A 20,345-nucleotide genomic window follows, 5' to 3' on the forward strand; every position below is an offset into this window, starting at 1 on the left:
TATCCTGTGAATCGGCTCAAAGAGCCGATCCACCCATGATTCGAACGAGGTGTCCGAATATATGGTGGTCCTGCTTGATCAAGATAAAGCTGATGAGATCTACGACGATTTAGGGCTTTCACCGCATAATCGGATCATCCTACTCACGATTGGGCCTCGCGCTCGCGCACGGTGACCGTAAGCCGATCCTAGACGGGGCCTAAAAACCAACACGAGGTTGATCCCCGGAACATCCTTTCTAGGGCTAGCAAACGTCACCCTACACGCCGCTGGATCCTCCAACCCTTTGTAAGGCCTAACTATTGCGGATGTTAAACTAATCCTTGATGAACAAGGAGCAACCGTAACGGATCAGATCCACTAAACTACGATCAAGCGGGGCGCCGCCCCTACACCTGAGACAGGTGTAAGGGCGGCTAGATGTGCAAGGGTTGCATAACGAAAGCATGTAATTCGAAGAACAATGCTAACCCTAACACATCTAAGATAACTACGTTGCTCGCCATCAAAAAGGCTTCAGCACGAGCAACGCATGAACAACGTGGGCAGGCTTGTGCTGCCTAGATCGCAAGATGCGATCTAGGCATCATGGTGCTTACCGGAGAAACCCTCGAGACGAAGGAGTTGGCGATGCGCCGAGATTTGTTTGTGTTGAACGTTGGTTGTTGTTTATTCCATAAACCCTAGATACATATTTATAGTCCAGCGGACTTTCTAACGTGGGAGATCCCCACCGTGTACGAGACGAACTCTAACTTTTAATCTAGATACAATCTACTGTAATTAAAGATACACATGCAATCTAGCCCAAATTCTCCGTGCAAGGCCGCTTCAGAGATCTTCCACGTGTAATCTTCCAAGCCCATCTTGATTGCGGCCCACCTCCTGATTTAGCCAAAATCTGGTGATAACACATGCCCCCCTGGTTTTCGTAATGATAATTTCAAAACCACTCTGTTTTTCCTCCGAGGGGTTATGTCGTGGCAGAGCAGAACCGTCGCAGTATGTTTCATCATGACGACTTGCCTTCTCAACTTCTCTACACGATTTGACAGTTTTGGCACCATGTCCTCGAAAACTGCTCGAAAATTAAATCCCCATCTCCTTTTATTTGACCGCATCGAACAGTTCTCCTCTTCATCCTCTTCGCATTAGCACTCCCCAAAAGCCCTTCTGCGCACCATGTCTTCCTCTTCCTCCACCTCATCGGAACTTTCCCTTGGGTCCTCCTCCTCCCGCGAGACGCCGCCGAACATTCGCGCACCAGAAGAATGGGACCTGGAAGACCATGCCTCCTCCGTCTGGTCCGAGGACGACAAGTCCTTGACCAGTGGGGAGAGCGACCTCCGCTTCCTCGCCGACGGGGAATCGGAGGAGGAGAGCGACGACGATCGCTTCTCCTGGGATGACTTCACCACCTCCGAGGAGGTGGGGGAGGAGGAGGAGGAGGACGATGACGACAGCCCCTCCGACGAGCCGCCGGCCAAGCGCCACTGCCCCTGGCCGGGGAATCTCAGCGACTACGACGGCGACGACGACGACGACGACGAGGAGGATGAGGACAACGAAGGTCCCGCCGGCGGTCGCTACAGCAGCGACGACGAGTCCGCCGGGAGCAGCGCCGATAGCGGTGACGAGGGTGATGACGAGGGCAGCGACGGCCCGTAGATAGGACCTCAGTATAGGATCAGCAGTAGTAGACGGGGCAATGTATCCCCTTAGTACTCCCTTTGAGAGCAATCAGCTCTTCTATGTAAGAAATCTGGTTTATCAATGAAGAAATTCCCCAATTTGATTTTGCCGATTTCCTTGATGTCAATTTAGCCGATTTCCCTTCGTACTGATTCCGCCGATCGTCGCTTAGCCAATGCTTAATAAGCCGATGACAACGCATCGGTCTATCATGACCCATTCTTCGCCCCTTTGACATCGGAGTGATCGTGAATTTGATCAATGCCCGAAAGCTGAGGTTAACATGTCAATCCTTCACGATCTATCTTTCGCCTTTTCCAACCGACGACTTTGAGCTCTAGCGGACAACCAGGCAAATCAACGCCCTTACGAGAGCCCCAGAACCACTGCTAAAAACGCAGTCAGCTGCCCCCCGAGCCTCTACCGAGGCGAGCATAGCAGTGGGCTAACCAGGCGTGTCGCCATCGGTTTCCAAGTCATGATGCAGAGCTAGCCGATTTCAACAACAATCGGCTCTCCAGAGCAGAGAACCTTCAGAGTGAGCTGCCCCCCGAGCTTCTTTAGTTCAATTCTTGCGCCTTGCTGACCAGATCGGCTCATCATCCTTGGCAGGCTGAAGCAACTTCCGGCGAGGATGTCCTTGTATCTCTGATGCCCTCCAAACTCTGGACGTAACAACCCCTGGAAGTGACAGCTACCAAGCCACCACCTTGGTCAAAACGTTACGTGCCCGATTGCTTCGTCATCGGCTGTTCTCCTGGTCTTAGAAGGGATATGCTCCCCTCGTTAGGCTCACCCTTACCCTGACTCGCACGTTTTACGCTGCTCTCGTCGTTGGTCAGGGTCATGATCCTCAATCCTGCAGTCCTGGTTCTAGAAGATGTCACGTTTCTCGCTGCTAGCACCGCTGAACTTGAAGACTTGCTCCATTTCTCCAATGGGAATCAGGGGTCCTTGAAGGGAAGATCCACTTCCTGCTCCATTGATCCTTAAGTCGATGTCTGCACATCGGCTGTGCTTAAATTTTTTTTGAATTTTTTACGGCCGATTTATGTATCGGCCCCCATACTTCAATGCCCATCATCGAAGGATATCTTGAGGTGCTGGGCATTGGGAAGGCACTTTTTCCTTCGTATCCTCATGTTTATCCACCTGGGTGCCCCCGAGCCGATTCTCGCTAGTAATCGCTGAAATCGGCTCTATGATTAGCCCGGGCACTCAATGTGAACGTCGGCTCTGCTAGGACCAAGTGTGGTCTTCCTCCAACTCATCAGCCGACGTGAATCCATCGCCTTATTAGATTGGCGTTGAACCAAGGCAGAAAGGATGGTGAGGATAATTTTGGCCGATTGCTGGGATCGGCCTCCACATTGCTTGCTCGATGTAACGTTCCTCCATAAACTTTTTGGGGCCGATCACAAGGATCAGCCTCGCCACGTTCGTCCATCGACGTTTGTTTTGTTACACGGTCAGGCCGGTGGATAAAACTAGCCTAACCCCGTTCTTTGTCACGTCGATGCGCTCGCAGTCGTCCAAATTGATGCCTGAGAGCGGCTCTTGGCCTGATGTCTCCCAAACGTCCATGCCAGCCGTTGAAACCTCGACTGAATCATCTGCGTGGACGACTTCTACTTCATCTCCATCCCATTGTATTAGGCATTGATGCATCGTGGATGGAATGCAACAGTTGGCGTGGATCCAATCTCTCCCTAGTAGAACAGCGTAGGTACTCTTGCTGTCGACAATAAAGAACGTCGTAGGGACAGTTTTCCTTCCTACGGTCAGATCCACATTCAGAACACCTTGTGCGTCAGATGCTTGGCCGTTGAAATCGCTCAGTGTTACATTGGTCTTTATCAGATCCGAGCTGGAGCGTCCCAACCGACGTAGCATGGAGTATGGCATAATGTTAACTCGCCGCCCCGTGTCTACCAACATCTTGTTGACAAGCTGCCCATTGATGTAACCTCGCAAGTACAGTGGCCTTCAGATGCCCGTAACTTCTTTCTTTCGGCTTCTCAAAGATGACTCGGCCGTGGGCCGCGAGTCCAATTGTGCCACGAGTGCTTCATATAATCTTGGAGCGCTAAACTCCGCTGGAAGAATGAAGACCATGTTTGTGCCAGCCGATGTGTCATCATCGGCTTTCCTCTGCTTGGGGCGCCACTCTCTTCTTTGTGGCTGTCCTTCTTCGTCCAGGGTCCGCTGAATTTTGGCGGCCAGATCAGGCCGTGCCTTCCTCAACGTGTGCAGGTACAATCTCTCAGCTTCTTCCAACCCACGCAGACGCTGAACCCTTCGTTTTTGGGAACGGCTGAGCCCGTCAGGGCACCACCTGGGCCGATGATACTTGTCTTCTTCATCATCGTCCTCTAGTTCCTCGAGATCTTCCACCCGAGCGGACTCAGCATACCTGTTCCGAGGCGGGAGAGGCCCTAGACGCGTGAACACGGACACGTTAGCTGCATCCTTCTTCCTTTGTTTGCACTCTGGGCAGTTCTCGATTGTTGGCAATCGGCTCATTCCTGAGTCCCAGCAATGTTTGAAGAAAGGACAGTCCCAATGCCTATCCATGTCATCCTGCCCCCTTGACCTTCCTTCTGCGTGACGATTGTACCCGTCATTGTTTCTATCATGCTGACGGTACCTCCTGTCCTCTGCGCCATACCGACAATTTCTCTCATCATCTGCGTCGTAGCGCCGACGTCGGTCGCACTGCTGCTCATATTTGTTGAGGAGATGCTCGGAGAGTGGACGTTGATACCGCACGCTTCTCACTTCCTCCTCTGTCAGGTACCGTCTGTCATCATCTTGGGGCCGGTCGCGTGGATCGGCCTCCTCTTTGTCCTTGCCACGGGAGTGGCTGCTTTCTGCTTCGTCTTTGCCATGGCGGCTTGCGAGCCCTGCCATGTTGACACCAAAGGAGAACTCTGGCTGGCATATGGAGTGGCTGAGATCCACCATGTTGTCGCCAGGCAACGGTCGTGTGGTTACATTGAGCTCGATACCGTGCGAACGGGTCTTCTCAAAGGAGCCGATGAGTTCGGCTTCGAGGGTTGCCTTGATCTCGTCATGTTTCTTCTTGAGCTCATCAGGCAGATCCTCGTACTTGACCGGAGTGCCTTCCGCCATCTCGGATGTAGATGGCGATGCGGTGGATGTCGAAGATTGTAGTCCCACCGGGCGTGCCAGAATGTGTTGACGTCAGAAACCCCCTGGCGGGCAGAGACGGGCAACACAGTAGAGCCGGGAACAACTAGGGCTGCGGCTGGCCCCAGTCCCTTAGAGCGACGGCCCGCAAAGCCTCCTGGTCACACGTCCGATGCTATTGCAAGGGCGTGCCACCCGACCTATACCCGGTCGGGAAGGTGTGGATGATGCCTCGCTTAGTTTCTCGCATGGCATACACGTAAACATTAAATACGAGCCTTGATCGGCTCTCGAGTTATCCTGTGAATCGGCTCAAAGAGCCGATCCACCCATGATTCGAACGAGGTGTCCGAATATATGGTGGTCCTGCTTGATCAAGATAAAGCTGATGAGATCTACGACGATTTAGGGCTTTCACCGCATAATCGGATCATCCTACTCACGATTGGGCCTCGCGCTCGCGCACGGTGACCGTAAGCCGATCCTAGACAGGGCCTAAAAACCAACACGAGGTTGATCCCCGGAACATCCTTTCTAGGGCTAGCAAACGTCACCCTACACGCCGCTAGATCCTCCAACCCTTTGTAAGGCCTAACTATTGCGAATGTTAAACTAATCCTTGATGAACAAGGAGCAACCGTAACGGATCAGATCCACTAAACTACGATCAAGCGGGGCGCCGCCCCTACACCTGAGACAGGTGTAAGGGCGGCTAGATGTGCAAGGGTTGCATAACGAAAGCATGTAATTCGAAGAACAATGCTAACCCTAACACATCTAAGATAACTACGTTGCTCGCCATCAAAAAGGCTTCAAGCACGAGCAACGCATGAACAACGTGGGCAGGCTTGTGCTGCCTAGATCGCAAGATGCGATCTAGGCGGCATGGTGCTTACCGGAGAAACCCTCGAGACGAAGGAGTTGGCGATGCGCCGAGATTTGTTTGTGTTGAACGTTGGTTGTTGTTTGTTCCATAAACCCTAGATACATATTTATAGTCCAGCGGACTTTCTAACGTGGGAGATCCCCACCGTGTAGGAGACGAACTCTAACTTTTAATCTAGATACAATCTACTGTAATTAAAGATACACAGGCAATCTAGCCCAAATTCTCCGTGCAAGGCCGCTTCAGAGATCTTCCACGTGTAATCTTCCAAGCCCATCTTGATTGCGGCCCACCTCCTGATTTAGCCAAAATCTGGTGATAACAGTATCCGGAATAGACCTAACCCTATTCAAAGAACATGCGGGTCCAGCGGCCAAATCAGCTGCCATGTGGGCACGACCAAGTAAAACCGGTCAATGGGCCCTACTGATCACGTCACCTCGCCGAAGGGCGCTCTGACGATCAACGGCAACAACGATTTCAAGCTCCATGGGATGCGCGAGATGGTCCACTCGAACCTCCACTCGATTTTAAATCTAACGGTGACGTCGCCTCCACGAAATGGTCAAAGCTACTTCGACGAGCACCTCTGGGCGGCTCTCCCCGACGAATAAGTTACAAATAACAACCCAGATTGTTGTCGTAATTATTCGTCAAAGTTTACAACAACTCAAAAAACAGATTGTTGTTTACATGGTTTAGCAAAGTTGGTAACTGAAACTTAGTTTCAATTTTCTATATAGTTGAATAAGATCACCTCACGTTCCTTGTTTCCTAGCTAAAATCTAAAAGAAATAAATTTGAGGTTTATTTGGTAGGTACTACTTCTGTTTCCTGGAACCGGAAGATATGCTACAAAAGTTTACTCCTCTGAATTATCTAAACAGATTAATGCTGTTGCAATCCGGGGCTTCCGAGCGTTTTGCCGGTGCAAGCATCTTCGTGTGGGCCAGTGTATCGCTCGCCACCGCTCGATGTGCCGCTGCCAATCTGCCATGTGGATGTGGGCGGCCTTGTAGGGTCCGTTTGCGGGAAGTTGCTGCGACCTACCCCTCTCTCGCTATTAGAGCAATTCCAATAGTATAGCCAACTGTTGGCTATAACAAGATGTCATATCATTTGTAGTCATCATATAGCTAACATGTACAATAGTTGGCTATAAGAATGTACTCCGTAGTACTTTACTAATATATGGCCCACCTTTCACTCTCACAAGGTGCCTAGGAGCACGTGCAAGAATTCTGACTATTGCATAAGTAACTTCACCTTCCTTCTCTCTCCTCTTCTCTCTCCTCCAACTCATCTAAAATATATTATTTAATGTCTTATAGTCAGCTGACTGGACTCTATTGTACTTGCTCTTATTCTCCTCGCACCTCTCACCTCTCTGGCTGCGGTGGCGACAGTGACGGCCAGGTGTGGGGAAACGACGGGGGAAAGTTAGACTTCACCGCCGTCCTTCCTCTCGCTTGATCGCCGAATCGGGCCAAAAGCGCTCCTCCCGGGCGGCCGCGCCCGCGCCCGTGCGAGGCCTCCCGTATGCCTCCGAGGGTCTTCGTCGTCGCGCTCCCTTCCGCCTCCCAAGGTCGCCATCGCGCTCCCATCCGAGCTCCTTTGAGGTCGCCGGCGCGCTCCCAGCAATTTCGGCCGCAGGGGAAAAGGGGACTAGATCGCAGCGCCGATTTCTCCCGCTGGCTCGGTTCTGGAGCATGCGGGGGTCCCTGTAGCAGCGTCGAGGTGGGGTGCAGCAGGAGGGAGGCGGGAGACGCGGTGGTAGTGAGCGTCGATGTTTGAGCAGGGCGGCGTCCTGGTGGTGGGCATCGATGTTGAGCAGGGCCACGTCCTGGTGGGTATCGATGTGGAGAAAGCTGTTACTCTATATTTGCATAAGCGGATGTGGAGGCCACCTGCCACAGCAAGCCTCGAGACACAGCAGTTTGGCTGGGCTCTCTCCCTCAGGCCATGGTCGGCAACCCCAAGTTTGTTCTTCAGATCATCAGAATATTGGTTGGGAGTGACTGTCTGTTATCCGGTTCATAATATTCTAGCTGGCATAGTCGTCTTAGTAACCCCCAAATTTCTTCAATTATATTTCTTTGTGTGGAGAGCACGTGATACTATAAAATGATTCATGAAATATCTTGCTTCACTGATGTTGTAACAAATCAGAAGGAATGTTAAAATCTTATGTGATTTCTTTATACAGATCTGCAGACAAAGTGAGGAGAGAAAGTAGCAGATTGGAGAAGCTTTGGACCATTGGTTTCAGTTGTCGGATTTTTCCTTCTCAATCATCTGCTGGTATCATTTTGGTTATTTGTTCACAACAGATACTCCAATAACTACAATATTTTCTTAACTATTTACATGGTATGTCCTATACATTATATAGTCAGAACCTCATAAGCTATTCAAGTTATTTTCCAGTTAAGTTTACGTGTCATTATAATGGGTTGAGATGACCTCCTTGGTTTCGTTGTTGATCTTCGGACTGAGATTCATATTTCTTAGTACCTTAATACTAGATTGGGAAATGGAAAGCAGTGACTAAATAGTGAAAACGCACAAGGAAACCTATTTAGATGATGCCCTGAAACAATATTTTTTATCTCTAATATTTTCATTGCAAAGTTTATTTCGAATTTCCCATTGAAATGATCACCTCTTAGTCTATTCGCCGGTATCTGCACATGATTTTGGAATCGATTGGAGCTTGAGGCTTATAAAGATTTCTAAGGGTATAGAAAATAGCTACAATAATTCAAAACATGTTTACTGCACTTGTGTCTTGAACAAATATTGATCAATACATCCTAATACTTTTGCACTCTGCATTTCCGCAGAAGGCACGGGGAATGATTGTTGTGTTCTATAAACGTTGACTGCTGGTAGATGTCAAATTAACTCATGCAATGGTCTAATCTGCCAGGTAATTATTATCACCGCCTAATGCTGATTTCCTTTGATACCGAAATGATATTGTACTTCAGACCATTGGTTTGTAAGATGATATTTCTTCTTTTGAGCCATGGCCGTAAGAGTTATTGATACTCAAATTAAAAAAACTTGAGATTAAATACACCAATAAAATTTGAACTATCAGTTGATTCACACAGATATCCATATAATTCCAAGATTTTATTTCATGTTAATCTGTTGTTCATGTATTTTACGTTGCAGATTAATGACTTTTTGCGGTCTCTTGTCTGTTTATTCTATTTCTTGGGTGGCTCTGGATATTTTGCTTTCAATGGGATCAATTTTCTATGTTGATCGTCGTGCCCATCCGTCTGCCTCACTGTGAAGCTGTCTATTTGCTCGCATGGTCGTAGTCATCGAGTTAGGTGAGATTAGGCAAAAAAAAAACATCACCTCTCTGAAATCAAGACTGTGATCTTGATCCAAGGTGAGATTAGGCACAAAAAAAAAACAGCTTTATTGAGCCTGACAAAAATTGGATACAGTTAGAGGTGATATAGGAGTTAACATTAATTCTAGAGCAGCCAGTGTCCATTTTTCATTTTCCTTTATGTTAAGATAATTGAAGGAAAGTACTTTCATTGATACAACATTAGTACCATATCTCTCTTCTTTTTTCATCAAGCATCAAAGAGTTTTATATGGTTTTAGGGATAGAAACACATAAGGATATGTTGTCATCTGTTAAACTGTACTAGCATGTAGCCAAAAGTATTTTAACACAACAACTGCATTAAAATTCGGCTTTGTTCGGTCTCCCTTCATTTGTAGGAAGCTCGAGCCATGAAAAATTCATGAAAAAAAAACCTGATCATACCTACTCAAATTCTATGCCATGGATCTGAATTTAAGGGGTACTATATTTTGCCATCATAGGCCCATGAATAGTGTAGTTAGCATGGCAGGTACTACTCAAAAGACCACTGTTTCTCAAGCTTTACTTGTGTGTACTGTGTTTAATCTTTCTTGGGATAGCTTGAAAAGTTGCTGTCCTTTATCACCGCCTAATGCTGATTTCCTTTGATACCGAAATGATATTGTACTTCAGACCATTGGTTTGTAAGATGATATTTCTTCTTTTGAGCCATGGCCGTAAGAGTTATTGATACTCAAATTAAAAAAACTTGAGATTAAATACGCCAATAAAATTTGAACTATCAGTTGATTCACACAGATATCCATATAATTCCAAGATTTTATTTCATGTTAATCTGTTGTTCATGTATTTTACGTTGCAGATTAATGACTTTTCGCGGTCTCTTGTCTGTTTATTCTATTTCTTGGGTGGCTCTGGATATTTTGCTTTCAATGGGATCAATTTTCTATGTTGATCGTCGTGCCCATCCGTCTGCCTCGCTGTGAAGCTGTCTATTTGCTCGCATGGTCGTAGTCATCGAGTTAGGTGAGATTAGGCAAAGAAAACATCACCTCTCTGAAATCAAGACTGTGATCTTGATCCAAGGTGAGATTAGGCAAAAAAAAAAAAAACAGTTTTATTGAGCCTGACAAAAATTGGATACAGTTAGAGGTGATATAGGAGTTAACATTAATTCTAGAGCAGCCAGTGTCCATTTTTCATTTTCCTTTATGTTAAGATAATTGAAGGAAAGTACTTTCATTGATACAACATTAGTACCATATCTCTCTTCTTTTTTCATCAAGCATCAAAGAGTTTTATATGGTTTTAGAGATAGAAACACATAAGGATATGTTGTCATCTGTTAAACTGTACTAGCATGTAGCCAAAAGTATTTTAACACAACAACTGCATTAAAATTCGGCTTTGTTCGGTCTCCCTTCATTTGTAGGAAGCTCGAGCCATGACAAATTCATGAAAAAAAACCTGATCATACCTACTCAAAATTCTATGGCATGGATCTGAATTTAAGGGGTACTATATTTTGCCATCATAGGCCCATGAATAGTGTAGTTAGCATGGCAGGTACTACTCAAAAGACCACTGTTTCTCAAGCTTTACTTGCGTGTACTGTGTTTAATCTTTCTTGGGATAGCTTGAAAAGTTGCTGTCCTTTAAATATAGATCAAGCATGTGCAACAAACAAGTCAATTGGAGTATAAATACATCTCTGTTTTTGCCGATTCAACTTATCTTAGTTTTCACGTGATGCCGCCAGGAGTCACCATTGCATATGGCCGTGGGCTGCAACCAAATCAATTAAAGGTGAATTTCCCTTCTTCGCATGATAAGAGGAATTGGATATTTTTCTAATAACCCACTTATTGGATATTTGATGCCACTCTTTCTATCATACTAAAAACTGATGATAATTACATAATTGTCTTTCCGGCTATTCTTTATTCTGATTAGTGAATTATGTTGTCAAATGAAAATTAGAAAACTCTCATGCAACAAATAGTAACTATATGCGAATGAGCTAAAAAATGTCACCAAACTAATTAATTTGGTGATCAGATCCGCGAGGTTGATGGTGCAATCCCGGCCAGCGTCCGTGCCCAAAAGGTCATCAGGAGGAGATTGAGGCCGTCAAAGCCACGCTCGACCTCTTTGGACGCGCCTCTGGCCTTGGCGTCAACTACGGCAAGAGCACCGCCACGCTCATTCGCTGCGCCCCGGAGGAGGTGCAACCCGCCGTCGACCTACTCACTTGCCCGGTGGTCGAGATGCCCATCACCTACCTGGGAATTCCTTTGACCATCCGCAAGCCCACGAGCGCCCAGATGCAGCCGATGGTAGACCGGGTTGCGTCTAGACTGCCCAGTTGGAAGGCCAATCTCATGGACAAGGCTGGGCGCCTCTCCATGGTCAAATCTGTCCTGGGAGCCATCCCCATCCACCAGCTGCTCGTCCTCGCGCCGTCCAAGAAGACCCTCAGGCTAATCATCAAGATCGAGTGCGGTTTCTTGTGGGCAGGGAGGGCTGCGGCCAATGGTGGACATTGCCATGTCAACTGGCAGCGTGTTGCCCGGCCTATTCCCCTTGGTGGCTTGGGTGTTCACGATCTGGAGCGGACGAGCATGGCCCTACGCCTACGCTGGTTGTGGTTCAGCTAGACCGACGTTCGCTGGGCCTGGCATGGCCTGGACCTCCAGTTTACGGACCAGGAGCGGGCCTTGTTCTTCGCCTCCACGACGATGATACTTGGCGACGGCCACACCGCCAAGTTGTGGGACGACCGATGGCTAGATGGACAGTCAGTCAGGGAGATCGCTCCCTCGCTCTACGCGTTCATCCCTAAACGTCGCCGCAAATTGCGCACGGTTGCGGACGGGCTGCAGGACAACAGATGGGCGAGGGACATCCATGGCACGCTTGGCATCCAGGAAATTGGTGACTATCTGCGGCTTTGGCAGATGGTCGAGGCACTCCTTAGCCAGGACCCTGATCACCTGCGCTGGAAGTGGACTGCGTCCGGAATCTACTCCGCCAAATCCGCCTACCTCGCCACTTTCCATGGAGCGATCGCTTGCCCGGCCGCCAAACACATCTGGCGGACTTGGGCTCCACAGAAGGTCAAATTCTTCCCATGGTTGGCCCTGCAAGATCGTTGCTGGACTGCCGAGCGGCTTGCTAGACGTGGCCTACCCCACCATCCCCGATGCCTACTCTGCGACCAGCTCCCTGAGACCATGCACCATCTCCTGATCGACTGCCCCTTTGTCAAGCAAGTTTGGCACGAGGCACTCGCTTGGATGAGGATGCCCTGCAGGACTCCGGACTCCGCCTCCCTGACCGATTGGATCACCACCACCAAGCCGACCCTCCCGAAACCCCTCTGCAAGGGTTTTGCTTCGGCCGCTTTGCTGATCCCTTGGATGCTCTGGAAACACAGGAACGATTGTGTCTTCAACAGAGCTCGACCGTCGACGCAGGCTCTTCTGTCCAAGATCAAGGAGGAAGCTACCGATTGGGCTAGGACAGGGGCGCTCGGCCTACAGGCTGTGCTGCCGGCTAGTTGGGATGTGCACTAGGCTTTTTTCGTTTATCTTTTTGCTACCCCTAGGGCTTGTAACCTGAACTCTCTCTTTTCAATGATATGAAGCGCAAAGGTCCTTTGCGTTTTCTCGAAAAAAAATTTTGATTCGACCTTGGTTTTTTAGTTGCTCTTTATGGCTGGTTGTCAGAGAACTCTCAAGAGATATTGATTTCTGAGTTGTCGGGATTTACGGTACATGAGTATTGAAATGGGGGCAGCATTTTCTTCGGACGCCCTATTTTTGAGACAAACATGAAACATACACATGCATGCGGGCATGATGTGTTATAGTAGTTCATTAATTGGAACGTGTACTTTGTCTTAGCCTTGCCTTGAATATGCATTTGATATAGTATAGCTGATCACTTCTTATCAATGAAGATAATTGTACTTGATGTTCCACTTTTGTCTATCGGGGCGCCATGTAGTTGATTTCTCAGTTGTCAACTTATTAGCAATGATGCTGGAAGTTACAGAACTATTATTCAATATTCCAACACTCAGAGAGTGAGAGCATTTAAAAATATATGAGTATCCAAGAGGATAGACGTGTTTTTTTTTTTTTGAGGGTAAGAGGATAGACGTGTTATTTTTCAATTGATGTCACAATCTGTTCATGCCATAGCAACTTAAACCAGTGTTTCTCTATATACTTCAGGGGCAAAGTAGGAAATCATTGCGTAGATTGATTGTGCCTCTTTAATTTACAGCTATGTATCAGGGCCACATGTTTCAGAAATTTAGCCCCCTTCATTATTTTGTAGGTAGTTGTCTCTTAGTGCATTACCAGTTTTTGCTTGACCTATCCTACTATCTCTAAGTTGGACACGCATAACTGCTATTCTATTTGTGGCTCGCTTCAAGCCAAAGTTGGTGCATTTCTTGCTTTAATCACATTTCTTATTAACAATAAGATTCTGAAAATTTAGTAAAGCACAAGGAGGCCAGCTAAAATAAGTAAAACAATAAAATTTAGCAAAATTATTTCTTATTGATGTTTCATTCTTTGTTGTGTTATCCAGAATGGACCAATCGAGGCAACAAGATGTTGAATTTCTGGCATTTATTGGCGTGGTTTTGATGACCTATGTATGCTTCCCAATTATCATACTTATTGTGTTGCAAAATCATGGGCTCTGTTACTTAATTATTGAGCATTATATATAATACTTTTGCCTTATAAGATAAGATGTTAGTTAGTCCACATGTAATCTTTTTCCTTGAGATAGTCCACATGTAATCTTATAATCGTTATTCACCTTACCCATCTTATAGAAAATATGATATTGATGAAGTGTCTTATGATTATATCTTTTCTAAAGCTTGAAAGCATAAACCAGCCCTTGGTATTACCATTGTGGCAACACACATGCTAATCCACCGCGTTGATCACACAATGCCAAATCATATTGTAGGCGGCGCGGCGAAGCGCGCTTGCCCATCTAGTACTACTAAACGTTTGTAAACGGTTTCTAGTTTCCAGAGTTAGTTTGGCCAGTTCATTTACTAAATGTGGACTTTACTTACTTCATCAAAACATTAAGCACCCATTTACAAAACAACAGGTTTGCTCTAAAGCTATCAGGAATAGGAGAGTGCGTGTACTCTCAATCCAAAGATGTGCTTTGCATTTCTTTAGTTATCCAAAACACATACCTATGTACTGGAAAGTAGTGAGCTTGGGTGACATAAAAAAATAACTGGCCTGAACTTCAGTTTACTGCACAAGATCTAAACTGTGCTGTAGCAGTTATTGTTATTTTCTCTCATACAGTATGGTTCAGCTCAAACCTTCTCTCTGGTTTTTACATAAACAAGAAACTCCACTTTACTCAAATAGGCGTACACACAAGGCACCTAAATACTTTCTTAATTCAGAGGTAACACGTGTGTACTGATCTTGTATATCAGACTAGTAGATAATATCAGCTTCAGCCAGTAAGAGATTTTTAGCCTAACAAGTTGTTAAAACGAAAGAACAGGCTTTAAACTCTTACTAAAAGGCATTATGGTGGAGCTGATACACATGATTCAGTTTCTCAGTTTATTAAGCATTTGGACCAAACAACTAGCGATCAGATTAACAAGTACTTTTGTTTTAGAGATAAATTATTTTGCTGATCCTAACTCAGGCTGTACCTTAGACTTGCTGGGACAAGAATAAAAACTGGGTCGATTTGATCTGCCTCACTCGAGCTCCTGGGGTTCTCTTGCTCTGCTTCTGCTGATGTTCTTGTAGCTAGTTCTAGCCCTTCTTACTGGTCACTTTGCTGCTCCTTATCTGGTGCAGCTTGCTGCTGGTACTGGCCTGCTTCTCTTTGACTCCTTTTCTTCGCTAACTCTTTGCCTCCCTGATGCTTTCTCCTAGGTCACGACCAAGGCTCAGGTTTGAGGTGCCGTTCTGGGCTTCTAAAGCTGAGGCGATGAGTATGGGTATGGTAGTGCTACTAGGATAAGGTACAAACGTACTACTTCTAATTTTCTACTTCTCTTCCTCCCCAAGGTCGGGTCTCTCTCTCTCCCTTGGATATTTTGGGTTCATCAGCTTGGATATTTCACTAGCTACGATGGATTGATGTCTATCCAAACGTTTTGGCAATTTACCCCTTTTAAAATACAAACTTGACACACAGAGGCAAGTAGACCATGGTCATTGTATTTTGGTTAGGCTGTTTTGGCACATGAGCTTGGTCACCTCAAGTGCGACCATGGCGTATGGCTTACCTGTACCAACATACTGACAACAGGAGCGTACACTGTCCCCGGTAAGTCCTATCTTTCACACAATCTATTCAAGAAACCGGGAGGTAGGTCTGTAAAGCATCTGGTGGTAACAACATTTCTTCACTATTTTCAGGTTTTGGGATGGTTGCCGGGTTCCTGGAAGAACAGCTGTGCAGGTGGCTCCGAGCTACGGAGTTGACATGCGATAGGGCAGCCCTTCTCGTAGTGAAAGACCCCATGGTACCATGCATTCACACATTCAGCAACGACGTTTGCTTTTGTGATGTAACTGGTTTAGCATCATCAGATAGCGTCTGTTGTTTACTGTCAAGAGTTTGTCATGTCGTTCCTGATGAAGAAGGTGGGAGGGTACCCATCCCTGGCGGACCAGCTGAATGTGGACGCCTTTCTGGAGCAGGCCCGCTCGTACAACAAGGACTTGTTGAATCCGGTTGGGTGGTACATCCGGTTAGATTCTGATCCCATGAAGTGAATAGCCATTGATCTAACTGAGTTATTGAGACTGCTGTGTTGTGGAAACTAAACAAAACGGAAAATTGTTAATTGTGTGTTTTGCAGCGACACTCAGACGAGAGAGCTGTCACACCCTTTGCCCGTGATGCGAGTGCGAGAGGTGGACGAGTGGTCGAGGAGCTAGGAATACAGAACTCTATCGCGGAACATGTGTCAGAGAGAAGCTAGGTGTGGAGTGAGTGCACTAGTGGTGGACTGGTGGTGAAAAACAATGGAAGCAGTTTCAGTAGCCAGTCTATGAAGTGAGAGAGGCTAGCTGTAGACACGTGCACTAGTGATGGTGCTGAAAAATAAATAACTAGTAGAGTTGAATAGATTGCATATTTATGCAACTGAAATTAGATTGGTTGTAAATGATTAAACTGAAAAATCAAGTACTGATCTGTGATGTGCTTCCATCTGGCTATACTTGACAAGGATGTGAACATGGATCGTTGTTTCTGTTCCTTGCGTGTTTTAGTCATGTCTTTGGGTGAAAAAGATGATGAGTTGTTTGAACAAATATATTGGGTCTTGAGGGGAAAATAAATCTCTCCTCTATGCACCAAATAAGTTCTCTTTAGTGTTGTTACAAATTATCTCGTTTGGAATGAACATAAGACTTACAATGAATTAATAATGCTGGTTCATGCAGTCCATCCGAGTGGTGTATATCTGCAAGGACTTGTGCATCCTTAATTCCTTATATCAACAGATTGCTTTATTGTTCATCAAGTAATGAATGTGCATCCTTAATTCCTTATCAACAGACCGGATGTGTAATTTAACTACAGATAGAATGCCCCGTCGTACCAGTACTTCAATGCATCGGTATCCATCTATATTATTTCCTTGTCGGACGGTCTGCAAGGATCCAAATTGGTGATAGAATTGCATCATGTATGCAAGAAAAAGGAGCCAAATTGGTGATAGAATTGCATCATGTATGCAGGAAAAATACTAGGATGAACCGGGTGCATGTGCACCCATTTTCTTTAACTGGAAAAATGCTATTTGAAAATCTTAATAAACGTTAAAATAATTTTTTTTCATGTATATATTATGTTGATAATTATTTGTGTAAGTTTTCACAGAAAAAATACGATTATACGTGAGCTACACAAAAATGACAAAATATCAAAATGATACTATTATGATTGGTTATGTACTGTCCACCGAAATAGGGAATTCCATTTTGTAGATTAGGCATGGTCATTTTTTATGCCAAAATTTGGACAAATAAGTGTCAACACAGAATATAAATGTGTGCATTTTTCAAAATTTTCGTAAACTTCAAAATTTGCATAAATAAGGTGCTCGTGCACGCAGGTTCACATCGTCCGCATCGGTACCCATGCTTATATTGGATGGCTAGCTAGCATTATAATCGCCGGTTTCGTTGCGGTTCTGTTTTAGTTTCCTTAATTTTCTTTTTGGTCATATACTTACTTTTTTTGAGAAATACAGTACAAACGTAGATGCTCATGCGTATACACTCACCCTTATGAATGCACACACGCACATCCTACCTCTATGAGCACCTCCGGAAGACTGAGCCGATGGATTGGATCTTGAAATTGACGAAGTCACCACAGGCGCCTCGCTATCGACGGGAACGTCGCCTCCCACTGAATGAATATTTGACCCGGATATTTGACCCTAACTTTGAAGTGTGATAATTGATCAATGTGGTGTGGGTAGTAAAACAAGGTAGTATCATGCTTATTCACTATTCTACATTGCTACGGGAAATACATATTGGCTCTTGGGTGCCACACCCCACTATACTTGGAAAAAAATATTAAAAAAGAAAAAAAATTCAAACTTTTTGGGGAATCAAAGATGATCATGTACTGTACTTGAAACAAAATATTTCCCTAGGAAATTACTTTTATTGTACTCGAAACGCCCCATGACCAGATACTATTTACTTTATATTCGTCGTAATTTTGTCTTTTTTTCCCTGGAGACCATGAGAATAATTTCGTTTCCAATTTTTTTTACGAGTACAAACTTGATCATCCTTGGTTTCCAGGAAGATTCAATTTTCTTTTGAATTTTTTAAATTACTACAATTTTTTTGGTCTATGGGGGTGAGTTGCACCCGAGAGCTAAAAGTCCGCTTCCGCAAAAAAAAGTTCTATGTTGCTATCTTTATATGCATAGTATTATGAAAACTTAAAACGGAGGCCGAGCTACACCTAGCTCTTTATTTGCAAACAGCCAGAATTTGTATATTAAATTTTAAAAAAATCTGAAACAAAATTCTAGATAACTAGTGATGTATACTACAATAATATAAATTCTCAATAAAACAACCTCATATTCTAGGCTACACAAAAATGAAAAATTCTAGCAAATTTTATAGTGAATAGTGCATATTTCAAGTCTATAAACTTTGTGAGATATTATCAATTTCGTGTAGCCTAGAATACAAATTAGTTTTTATTGAGATTTTACACCATTGTAGCATACATCATTGACTACCTCTAGAATTTTGTTTCAATGTTTTGAAACATTAAAATATGAATTCAGAGGTAACACGTGTGTACTGATCTAGTATATATCACACTAGTAGATAATATCAGCTTCAGCCTGTAAGAGATTTTTAGCCTAACAAGTTGATAAAACGAAAGAACATGCTTTAAACTCTCACTAAAAGGCATTATGGTGGAGTTGATACACATGATTCAGTTAAGCATTTGGACCAAACAACTAGCGATCAGCAAGTACTTTTGTTTCAGAGATAAATTATTTTGCTGATCCTAACTCAGGCTGTACCTTAGACTTGCTGGGACAAGAATAAAAACTGGGTCGTTTTGATCTGCTTCACTCGAGCTCCTGGGGTTCTCTTGCTCTGCTTCTGCTGATGTTCTTGTAGCTAGTTCTAGCTCTTCTTCCTGGTCACCACTTTGCTGCTCCTTATCTGGTGCAGCTTGCTGCTGGTACTGGCCTGCTTCTCCTTGACTCCTTTTCTTCGCTAACCCTTTGCCTCCCTGATGCTTTCTCCTAGGTCACGGCCAAGGCTCAGGTTTGAGGTGCCGTTCTGGGCTTCTAAAGCTGAGGCGATGAGTATGGATATGGTAGTGCTACTAGGATAAGGTACAAACGTACTACTTCTACTTTTCTACTTCTCTTCCTCCCCAAGGTCGTGTCTCTCTCTCCCTTGGATATTTTGGGTTCATCAGCTTGGATATTTCACTAGCTACGATGGATTGATGTCTATCCAAACATTTTGGCAATTTACCCCCTTTAAAATACAAACTTGACACACAGAGGCAAGTAGACCATGGTCATTGTATTTTGGTTAGGCTGTTTTGGCACATGAGCTTGGTCACCTCAAGTGCGACCACGGCGTGTGGCTTACCTTTACCAACATACTGACAACAGGAGTGTACACTGTCCCTGGTAAGTCCTATCTTTCACACAATCTATTCAAGAAACCGGGAGGTAGGTCTGTAAAGCATCTGGTGGTAACAACATTTCTTCACTATTTTCAGGTTTTGGGATGGTTACCGGGTTCCTGGAAGAACAGCTGTTCAGGTGGCTGCGAGCTACGGAGCTGACATGCGATAGGGCAACGCTTCTCGTAGTGAAAGACCCCATGGTACCATGCATTCACACATTCATCAACGACGTTTGCTTTTGTGATGTAACTGGTTTAGCATCATCAGATAGCATCTGATGTTTACTGTCAAGAGGTTGTCATGTCGTTCCTGATGAAGCTGGCGGGAGGGTGCTCATCCCTGGCGGACCAGCTGAATGTGGACGCCTTTCTGAGCAGGCCCGCTCGTACAACAAGGCCTCGTTGAATCCGGTTGGGTGGTACATCTGGTTACATTCTGATCCCATGAAGTGAACAGCCATTGATCTAACTAAGTTATTGAGACCGCTGTGTTGTGGAAGCTGAACAAAACGGAAAATTGTTAATTGTGTGTTTTGCAGCAACGCTCAGACGAGAGAGTTGTCACACCCGTTTCCCGTGATGCAAGCGCGAGAGGTGGACGAGTGGTCTAGGAGCTAGGAATACATAACTCTGTCGCGGAACATGTTTCAGTAATCTGTCTGCCTGCATATAAAACGAGAGAGAAGCTAGGTGTGGAGTGAGTACACTAGTGGTGGACTGGTGGTGAAAAACAATGAAAGCAGTTTCAGTAGCCAGTCTATGAAGTGAGAGAGGCTAGCTGTGGACACGTGCACTAGTGATGGTGCTGAAAAATAAATAACTAGCAGAATTGAATAGATTGCATATTTATGCAACTGAAATTAGATTGGTTATAATTAAATGATTAAACTGAAAAATCAAGTACTGATCTGTGATGTGCTTCCATCTGGCTAAACTTGACAAGGAAGTGAACATGGATCCTTGTTTCTGATCCTTGCGTGTTTTAGTCATGTCTTTGGGTGAAAAAGATGTGAGTTGTTTGAACAAATATATTGGGTCT

General features: G+C 45.2%; 1 protein-coding gene, 1 long non-coding RNA gene and 1 pseudogene across 8 annotated transcripts; all 3 read left to right on the top strand.

The window, feature by feature from the left end:
• The first annotated feature begins 7,291 nt into the window (after window positions 1–7,291).
• LOC124666910 lies at window positions 7,292–15,098 on the top strand. 7 transcript variants are annotated; one of them, XR_006991089.1, is made up of 5 exons: window positions 7,292–8,098; window positions 8,572–8,657; window positions 9,946–10,109; window positions 10,843–10,889; window positions 13,686–13,851. It is a non-coding gene; the product is annotated as an uncharacterized LOC124666910 (long non-coding RNA). The 7 variants fall into 7 exon arrangements; XR_006991086.1 differs by lacking the exon at window positions 9,946–10,109 and adding an exon at window positions 15,032–15,098 and having other exon boundaries at window positions 7,292–8,657; window positions 13,686–13,752; XR_006991087.1 differs by having other exon boundaries at window positions 7,292–8,657.
• Window positions 15,099–15,127: 29 nt separating this feature from the next.
• Window positions 15,128–16,045, top strand: LOC124667858. Its single transcript, XM_047205093.1, has 4 exons — window positions 15,128–15,428; window positions 15,521–15,627; window positions 15,722–15,855; window positions 15,967–16,045. The coding sequence occupies exons 2-4, from the start codon at window positions 15,529–15,531 to the stop codon at window positions 16,043–16,045; spliced, it is 312 nt and encodes a 103-aa protein (XP_047061049.1). The 5' UTR covers window positions 15,128–15,428; window positions 15,521–15,528.
• Window positions 16,046–18,899: 2,854 nt separating this feature from the next.
• Window positions 18,900–19,960, top strand: LOC124664968 (annotated as a pseudogene).
• Window positions 19,961–20,345: the final 385 nt, after the last annotated feature.

This window comes from Lolium rigidum, chromosome 6, assembly GCF_022539505.1.
Source record: "Lolium rigidum isolate FL_2022 chromosome 6, APGP_CSIRO_Lrig_0.1, whole genome shotgun sequence".
Taxonomy (NCBI): Eukaryota; Viridiplantae; Streptophyta; class Magnoliopsida; order Poales; family Poaceae; genus Lolium; species Lolium rigidum.